We start from the raw sequence: 10000 nt of genomic DNA, 5'->3' as shown, positions 1-10000 counted from the left end.
CTGTGCTGAAGTGTGTGTGTGTGTGTGTGTGATTGAACGTCTGTGCTACCTGTGCTGAAGTGTGTGTGTGTGTGTGTGTGTGTGTGTGTGTGTGTGTGTGTGACTGAACTTCTGTGCTACCTGTGCTGAAGTGTGTGTGTGTGTGTGTGTATGTGTGTGTGTGTGTGTGATTGAACTTCTGTGCTTGCTGTGTGTGTGTGTGATTGAACTTCTGTGCTACCTGTGCTGAAGTGTGTTTGTGTGTGTGTGTGTGTGTGTGATTGAACGTCTGTGCTACCTGTGCTGAAGTGTGTGTGCGTGTGAGATTGAACTTCTGTGCTACCTGTGCTGAAGTGTGTGTGTGTGTGTGTGATTGAACGTCTGTGCTACCTGTGCTGAAGTGTGTGTGTGTGTGATTGAACGTCTGTGCTACCTGTGCTGAAGTGTGTGTGTGTGTGTGTGTGTGTGTGTGTGTGATTGAACGTCTGTGCTACCTGTGCTGAAGTGTGTGTGTGTGTGTGTGTGTGTGTGTGATTGAACGTCTGTGCTACCTGTGCTGAAGTGTGTGTGTGTGTGTGTGTGATTGAACGTCTGTGCTACCTGTGCTGAAGTGTGTGTGTGTGTGTGTGATTGAACGTCTGTGCTACCTGTGCTGAAGTGTGTGTGTGTGTGTGTGATTGAACGTCTGTGCTACCTGTGCTGAAGTGTGTGTGTGTGTGGTTGAACGTCTGTGCTACCTGTGCTGAAGTGTGTGTGTGTGGTTGAACGTCTGTGCTACCTGTGCTGAAGTGTGTGTGTGTGTGTGTGTGTGTGTGTGTGACTGAACTTCTGTGCTACCTGTGCTGAAGTGTGTGTGTGATTGAACGTCTGTGCTACCTGTGCTGAAGTGTGTGTGTGTGTGATTGAACGTCTGTGCTACCTGTGCTGAAGTGTGTGTGTGTGTGGTTGAACGTCTGTGCTACCTGTGCTGAAGTGTGTGTGTGTGTGTGTGTGTGTGTGTGTGTGACTGAACTTCTGTGCTACCTGTGCTGAAGTGTGTGTGTGTGTGTGTATGCGTGTGTGTGTGTGTGATTGAACTTCTGTGCTTGCTGTGTGTGTGTGTGATTGAACTTCTGTGCTACCTGTGCTGAAGTGTGTTTGTGTGTGTGTGTGTGTGTGTGTGATTGAACGTCTGTGCTACCTGTGCTGAAGTGTGTGTGCGTGTGAGATTGAACTTCTGTGCTACCTGTGCTGAAGTGTGTGTGTGTGTGTGTGTGTGATTGAACGTCTGTGCTACCTGTGCTGAAGTGTGTGTGTGTGTGATTGAACGTCTGTGCTACCTGTGCTGAAGTGTGTGTGTGTGTGTGTGTGATTGAACGTCTGTGCTACCTGTGCTGAAGTGTGTGTGTGTGTGTGTGTGTGTGTGTGATTGAACGTCTGTGCTACCTGTGCTGAAGTGTGTGTGTGTGTGTGTGTGATTGAACGTCTGTGCTACCTGTGCTGAAGTGTGTGTGTGTGTGTGTGTGTGTGTGATTGAACGTCTGTGCTACCTGTGCTGAAGTGTGTGTGTGTGTGTGTGTGTGTGTGATTGAACGTCTGTGCTACCTGTGCTGAAGTGTGTGTGTGTGTGTGTGTGTGTGATTGAACGTCTGTGCTACCTGTGCTGAAGTGTGTGTGTGTGTGTGTGTGTGTGATTGAACGTCTGTGCTACCTGTGCTGAAGTGTGTGTGTGTGTGTGTGTGTGTGATTGAACGTCTGTGCTACCTGTGCTGAAGTGTGTGTGTGTGTGTGTGTGATTGAACGTCTGTGCTACCTGTGCTGAAGTGTGTGTGTATATATGTGTGTTTGAACGTCTGTGCTACCTGTGCTGAAGTGTGTGTGTGTGTGTGTGATTGAACGTCTGTGCTACCTGTGCTGAAGTGTGTGTGTGTGTGTGTGATTGAACGTCTGTGCTACCTGTGCTGAAGTGTGTGTGTGTGTGTGTGATTGAACGTCTGTGCTACCTGTGCTGAAGTGTGTGTGTGTGTGTGTGATTGAACGTCTGTGCTACCTGTGCTGAAGTGTGTGTGTGTGTGTGTGATTGAACGTCTGTGCTACCTGTGCTGAAGTGTGTGTGTGTGTGATTGAACGTCTGTGCTACCTGTGCTGAAGTGTGTGTGTGTGTGTGATTGAAGGTCTGTGCTACCTGTGCTGAAGTGTGTGTGTGTGTGATTGAACGTCTGTGCTACCTGTGCTGAAGTGTGTGTGTGTGTGATTGAACGTCTGTGCTACCTGTGCTGAAGTGTGTGTGTGTGTGTGTGTGATTGAACGTCTGTGCTACCTGTGCTGAAGTGTGTGTGTGTGTGTGATTGAAGGTCTGTGCTACCTGTGCTGAAGTGTGTGTGTGTGTGATTGAACGTCTGTGCTACCTGTGCTGAAGTGTGTGTGTGTGTGATTGAACGTCTGTGCTACCTGTGCTGAAGTGTGTGTGTGTGTGTGTGTGATTGAACGTCTGTGCTACCTGTGCTGAAGTGTGTGTGTGTGTGTGTGTGATTGAACGTCTGTGCTACCTGTGCTGAAGTGTGTGTGTGTGTGTGTGATTGAACGTCTGTGCTACCTGTGCTGAAGTGTGTGTGTGTGTGTGTGATTGAACGTCTGTGCTACCTGTGCTGAAGTGTGTGTGTGTGTGTGTGATTGAACGTCTGTGCTACCTGTGCTGAAGTGTGTGTGTGTGTGGTTGAACGTCTGTGCTACCTGTGCTGAAGTGTGTGTGTGTGTGTGTGTGTGTGTGTGTGACTGAACTTCTGTGCTACCTGTGCTGAAGTGTGTGTGTGATTGAACGTCTGTGCTACCTGTGCTGAAGTGTGTGTGTGTGTGTGTGTGATTGAACGTCTGTGCTACCTGTGCTGAAGTGTGTGTGTGTGTGGTTGAACGTCTGTGCTACCTGTGCTGAAGTGTGTGTGTGTGTGTGTGTGTGTGTGTGTGTGTGTGTGTGACTGAACTTCTGTGCTACCTGTGCTGAAGTGTGTGTGTGTGTGTGTGTATGCGTGTGTGTGTGTGTGATTGAACTTCTGTGCTTGCTGTGTGTGTGTGTGATTGAACTTCTGTGCTACCTGTGCTGAAGTGTGTTTGTGTGTGTGTGTGTGTGTGTGATTGAACGTCTGTGCTACCTGTGCTGAAGTGTGTGTGCGTGTGAGATTGAACTTCTGTGCTACCTGTGCTGAAGTGTGTGTGTGTGTGTGTGATTGAACGTCTGTGCTACCTGTGCTGAAGTGTGTGTGTGTGTGTGTGTGTGTGTGATTGAACGTCTGTGCTACCTGTGCTGAAGTGTGTGTGTGTGTGTGTGTGTGTGTGTGATTGAACGTCTGTGCTACCTGTGCTGAAGTGTGTGTGTGTGTGTGTGTGATTGAACGTCTGTGCTACCTGTGCTGAAGTGTGTGTGTGTGTGTGTGTGTGATTGAACGTCTGTGCTACCTGTGCTGAAGTGTGTGTGTGTGTGTGTGTGTGATTGAACGTCTGTGCTACCTGTGCTGAAGTGTGTGTGTGTGTGTGTGTGATTGAACGTCTGTGCTACCTGTGCTGAAGTGTGTGTGTGTGTGTGTGATTGAACGTCTGTGCTACCTGTGCTGAAGTGTGTGTGTGTGTGTGTGATTGAACGTCTGTGCTACCTGTGCTGAAGTGTGTGTGTGTGTGTGTGATTGAACGTCTGTGCTACCTGTGCTGAAGTGTGTGTGTGTGTGGTTGAACGTCTGTGCTACCTGTGCTGAAGTGTGTGTGTGTGTGTGTGTGTGTGTGTGTGACTGAACTTCTGTGCTACCTGTGCTGAAGTGTGTGTGTGATTGAACGTCTGTGCTACCTGTGCTGAAGTGTGTGTGTGTGTGTGTGTGATTGAACGTCTGTGCTACCTGTGCTGAAGTGTGTGTGTGTGTGGTTGAACGTCTGTGCTACCTGTGCTGAAGTGTGTGTGTGTGTGTGTGTGTGTGTGTGTGTGTGTGTGTGACTGAACTTCTGTGCTACCTGTGCTGAAGTGTGTGTGTGTGTGTGTGTATGCGTGTGTGTGTGTGTGATTGAACTTCTGTGCTTGCTGTGTGTGTGTGTGATTGAACTTCTGTGCTACCTGTGCTGAAGTGTGTTTGTGTGTGTGTGTGTGTGTGTGATTGAACGTCTGTGCTACCTGTGCTGAAGTGTGTGTGCGTGTGAGATTGAACTTCTGTGCTACCTGTGCTGAAGTGTGTGTGTGTGTGTGTGATTGAACGTCTGTGCTACCTGTGCTGAAGTGTGTGTGTGTGTGTGTGTGTGTGTGATTGAACGTCTGTGCTACCTGTGCTGAAGTGTGTGTGTGTGTGTGTGTGTGTGTGTGTGATTGAACGTCTGTGCTACCTGTGCTGAAGTGTGTGTGTGTGTGTGTGTGATTGAACGTCTGTGCTACCTGTGCTGAAGTGTGTGTGTGTGTGTGTGTGTGTGATTGAACGTCTGTGCTACCTGTGCTGAAGTGTGTGTGTGTGTGTGTGTGTGATTGAACGTCTGTGCTACCTGTGCTGAAGTGTGTGTGTGTGTGTGTGATTGAACGTCTGTGCTACCTGTGCTGAAGTGTGTGTGTGTGTGGTTGAACGTCTGTGCTACCTGTGCTGAAGTGTGTGTGTGTGTGTGTGTGTGTGTGTGTGACTGAACTTCTGTGCTACCTGTGCTGAAGTGTGTGTGTGATTGAACGTCTGTGCTACCTGTGCTGAAGTGTGTGTGTGTGTGTGTGTGATTGAACGTCTGTGCTACCTGTGCTGAAGTGTGTGTGTGTGTGGTTGAACGTCTGTGCTACCTGTGCTGAAGTGTGTGTGTGTGTGTGTGTGTGTGTGTGTGTGACTGAACTTCTGTGCTACCTGTGCTGAAGTGTGTGTGTGTGTGTGTATGCGTGTGTGTGTGTGTGATTGAACTTCTGTGCTTGCTGTGTGTGTGTGTGATTGAACTTCTGTGCTACCTGTGCTGAAGTGTGTTTGTGTGTGTGTGTGTGTGTGTGTGATTGAACGTCTGTGCTACCTGTGCTGAAGTGTGTGTGCGTGTGAGATTGAACTTCTGTGCTACCTGTGCTGAAGTGTGTGTGTGTGTGTGTGTGATTGAACGTCTGTGCTACCTGTGCTGAAGTGTGTGTGTGTGTGATTGAACGTCTGTGCTACCTGTGCTGAAGTGTGTGTGTGTGTGTGTGTGATTGAACGTCTGTGCTACCTGTGCTGAAGTGTGTGTGTGTGTGTGTGTGTGTGTGATTGAACGTCTGTGCTACCTGTGCTGAAGTGTGTGTGTGTGTGTGTGTGTGTGATTGAACGTCTGTGCTACCTGTGCTGAAGTGTGTGTGTGTGTGTGTGTGATTGAACGTCTGTGCTACCTGTGCTGAAGTGTGTGTGTGTGTGTGTGATTGAACGTCTGTGCTACCTGTGCTGAAGTGTGTGTGTGTGTGTGATTGAACGTCTGTGCTACCTGTGCTGAAGTGTGTGTGTGTGTGATTGAACGTCTGTGCTACCTGTGCTGAAGTGTGTGTGTGTGTGTGATTGAAGGTCTGTGCTACCTGTGCTGAAGTGTGTGTGTGTGTGATTGAACGTCTGTGCTACCTGTGCTGAAGTGTGTGTGTGTGTGATTGAACGTCTGTGCTACCTGTGCTGAAGTGTGTGTGTGTGTGTGTGTGTGTGTGATTGAAGGTCTGTGCTACCTGTGCTGAAGTGTGTGTGTGTGTGTGTGTGATTGAAGGTCTGTGCTACCTGTGCTGAAGGCAATGCCGAGACAGGTTGTGAAGCCTGTGATGGCGAGGACATCATCAAAGCTGCCAGCAGCCATGAGCAGAGTGGGGATGCCCTTCTGAACCCCGAACCCTGACCCCTGGAGCAGTAACATAGAGGGAACCACCACTGCAGGAGAGACCGCAGCCAGCACAAACCTGACACACACACACACACACACACACACACACACACACACACACACACACACACACACACACACACACACACACAGGTGTGAAAAAGTGTTTGCCTCCTTCCTGATTTTTAATTTTTTTTGCATGTTTGTCACACTTAAATGTTTCAGATCATCAAACAAATTTAAATATTAGACAAGTAAACACAAAATGCAGTTTTTAAATGAAGGTTTTTTATTATAAAGGGAAAAGAAAATCCAAACCTACATGGGCCTGTGTGAAAAAGTGATAACTGGCGATGAGTCTTTTACAACGCTGTGGAGGAATTTTGGCCTACTCATCTTTGCAGAATTGTTGTAATTCAGCCACATTGGAAGGTTTTCAAGCATGAACCGCCTTTTTAAGGTCATGCCACAGCATCTCAGTCGGATTCAGGTCAGGACTTCAACTAGGCTACTCAAGTCTTCATTCTGTTTTTCTTAAACCATTCAGAGGTGGACTTGCTGGTGTTTTGGATCATTGTTCTGCTGCAGAACCCAAGTGCACTTCACCTTGCCGTCACGAACAGATGGCCAGACATTCTCATTCAGGATTTTTTAGTAGACAGCAGAATTCATGGTTCCATTTACCACAGCTAGTCTTCCAGGTCCTGAAGCAGCAAAACAGCCTCAGACCATTACACTACCACCACCATATTTTACTGTTGGTATGATTTTCTTTTCTGAAATGCTGTGTTACTTTTACATCAGATGTAATGGGAAATACACCTTACAAATAGTTCAACTTTTGTCTCATCGGTCCACAGAGTATTTTCCCAAAAGTCTTGGGGATCATCAAGATGTTTTCTGGCAAAACTGAGACGAGCCTTTATGTTCTTTTTGCTCAGCAGTGGTTTTTGTCTTGGATCTCTGCCATGCAGGCCATTGTTGCCCAGCCTCTGATGGTGGAGTCATGAACACTGACCTTAACTGCGGCAAGTGAGGTCTGCAGTTCTATGGATGTTGTTGTGGGGTCTTTTGTGACCTCTTGGATGAGTCGTCACTGCACTCTTGGGGTAATTTTGGTCGGCCCGCCAATTCTGGGAAGGTTTACCACTGTTCCATGTTTTCGCCATTTGGGAATAATAGCTCTCAATGTGGTTCGCTGGAGTCCCAAAGCTTTAGAAATGGCTTTATAACCTTTTCCAGACTAATAGATCTCAATTACTTTGTATCTCATTTGTTCCTGAATTTCTTTGGATCACATGCTGTCTCACTTTTGAGGATCTTTTGGTCTACTTCACTTTGTCAGGCAGGTCCTATTTAAGTGAGAACAGGTGTGGCAGTAATCAGGCCTGGGTGTGGCTAGAGAAATTGAACTCAGCTTTCTAAAGATGTGATAAACCACAGTTAATTTACCACTTTTTCTCTCACATTTAGGTTTAGATTTTTTTCCCCTTAGTAATAAAAACCTTCATTTAAAAACTGCATTTTGTGTTTAATTGTGTTATCTTTGTCTAATATTTAAATTTGTTTGAAGATCTGAAACATTTAAGTGTGACAAACATGCAAAAAAAAAAGATATCAGGAAGGGGGCAAACACTTTTTCACACCACTGTGTGTGTGTGTGTGTATATATATATATATATATATATATATATATATATATATATATATATATATATATATATATATATATGCTTGCACAGCTGATGAAGGACCTCTGAAATGTTCTGTTTTTCTTTCTCTCTGAGTACTTCACTACAATATATATCAATTGTATATTCAAATCTAAATTGTAGTAAAGCAAACAGAGTTTCCAGAGAAACAGCACATTTCAGACAGAAGATCCTTCATCAGCTGTGCAAGCAAAGTGCTTATATACATACATACACATACATATATAAGGGGTAAATAAATAAAGGGTCCACGCGTACTAACCCCAACTGTGACATGGTCCACACCTACTAACCCCAACCCTGACATGGTCCACGCGTACTAGCCCCAACCCTGACATGGTCCACACCTACTAACCCCAACCCTGACATGGTCCACGCATACTAACCCCAACCCTGACATGGTCCACGCATACTAACCCCAACCCTGACATGGTCCACGTCTACTAACCCCAACCTTGACATGGTCCACACCCACTAACCCCAACCCTGACATGGTCCACACTGACTAACCCCAACCTTGACATGGTCCAGGTGTACTAACCTCACCCCTGACATGGTCCACATCTACTAATCCCAACCCTGACATGGTCTACACCTACTAATCCCAACCCTCACATGGTCCACGTCTACTAACCCCAACCCTAACATGGTCCACACCTACTAACCCTGACCCTGACATGGTCTACACCTAACTAACCCCAACCCTGACATGGTCTACACCTACTAACCACAACCCTGACATGGTCCACGCCTACTAACCCCAACCCTGACATGGTCCATGTCTACTGGCTGAAGAAGTTGACTGCACTCCATGGGTGCCTGGCAGCAAAAATCAACCATCTTCTAATGGATGGAATGCACTCTGAATGGTTAACTGAAGGCTGGATAGTCCTGATCCTGAAGGATCCCAGAAAGGGGCAGTTCCAACCAAGTACTGGCCAATAACCAGCCTCATGCACAACATGGAAGCTCCTGTCAGGCATCAGTGTGGCTAAGATGAGTAGGCACATGACTACATGAGCAGGGCCCAGGTGGGCATTGGCAAGAACACCAGAGGAGCTGAACACTGCTGGTGGATAAAACAGCCACTCAAGACTGTAAGAGCAGACAGACCAACCTGAGCAGCACCTGGAGTGACTACAAGAAATCCTGCGATTATTATTATTATTATTAGTATTATTAAGATAACAACAGATGTTCAGTACAGGAACAGGCAAATGAGACCATCTGGGAGGAAAACCCCTGTATGGTATGTACAACCGTCAGATAGTGGAAGTGTCTGATATGTAGAAATCCTACCAATGGCTGGAAAAGGCTGGTAGACAGCATAGAGGCTTTAGTCATAGCAGTGCAGGAACAAGATCTGAATACAAGCTCAATAGAGGCTGGGATCTACCACACCAGGCAGGACCTCAGATGCAGGCTGTGAAAGATGAGACAATCCAGCACATAACAGCAGGATGCAACAGGGAATACCATAACCAAGTGTACAGAAACATCTGTGTTGAGTATGGGCTGGACATTCCTAGATCAAAGTGGGATACACGCCCACAGGTAGTGAAAAATGACCATGATAAGATCCTGTGGGATTTCCAGATACAGACTGACAAGATGGTAACAGCTAACCAGACACAGTAGTGATGGACAAACAGCAGAAGAGAGCAGTAGTGAGAGATGTGGGGATCCAGAGTGATGACAACATCAGGAACCAGGAACACCAAAAACTTAAATAAATACCAAGAGCTGAGAGAAGAGCTGGAAAAGATGTGGAAGGTGAAGACAACTGTGGTTCCCATGGTAACAGGAGCGCTAGGGGCTGTGACCCCCAAACTGGGAGAATGACCTCAGCAGATCCCAGAAACAACATCCGAGATCTCCGTCCAGAAGAGTGCAGTCCTGGGAACAGCTAAGATACTACAAGCTCCCAGACCTCAAGCTCCCAGACCTCAAACTCCCAGACCTCTGGTAGAGGACCAGAACAGATACACACACACACACACACACACACATATATATATATTTGTGACTGGTGTGTGTGTGTGTGTGTGTGTGTGTGTGTGTGTTACCCCAGAATAAAGCCCCATGTCCAGGGGAGGTTCATGAGGTAGTGAGACACCACGGCCACCGTGCAAGCTTCAGTAGTACAGGGGCCAATCGCCACTCTCACACACACCGCCTTCAGCCGCCGTAGGGCCTACACACAGGGGGACACCTGTTATACTGCGTATATAACCACTATACACAAAGTACAATGACATTAGATGTATGATTAATTTGTCATGTGTGCTATACTGTGTATATAAACTCCATACAGAACACATAGAAAATATATTTCATATATTTCATTAGCTGCCCCACATCACTGCAACATTCACCCTTAGAATTATATCTGTATATTATAATTTTACATGCATATTAAAATTGTATCTGTATATTATAATTTTATCTGTATATTATAATTATATGTCTATTATGAATATATAGGTAGTCACCCTTATAATTATATC

At 46.4% G+C, this 10000-nt stretch overlaps 1 protein-coding gene across 1 annotated transcript in view; it reads right to left on the bottom strand.

The window, feature by feature from the left end:
- The window catches only part of LOC113586591 (sodium/hydrogen exchanger 9B2), a 23002-nt gene that overhangs the window by 8267 nt on the left and 4735 nt on the right, over positions 1 to 10000 (bottom strand). Inside the window, exons 5-6 of the mRNA XM_035521531.1 lie at positions 9560 to 9687; positions 5682 to 5857 (exon numbers count right to left, since the gene is read on the bottom strand). Coding sequence (XP_035377424.1) covers positions 5682 to 5857; positions 9560 to 9687 — 304 coding nt within the window. The remainder of the gene's footprint in view (positions 1 to 5681; positions 5858 to 9559; positions 9688 to 10000) is intronic.

The sequence above is a fragment of the Electrophorus electricus genome, chromosome 22, assembly GCF_013358815.1.
Source record: "Electrophorus electricus isolate fEleEle1 chromosome 22, fEleEle1.pri, whole genome shotgun sequence".
NCBI classification, from domain to species: domain Eukaryota; kingdom Metazoa; phylum Chordata; class Actinopteri; order Gymnotiformes; family Gymnotidae; genus Electrophorus; species Electrophorus electricus.
This window is presented reverse-complemented; position numbering and strand designations above follow the sequence as displayed.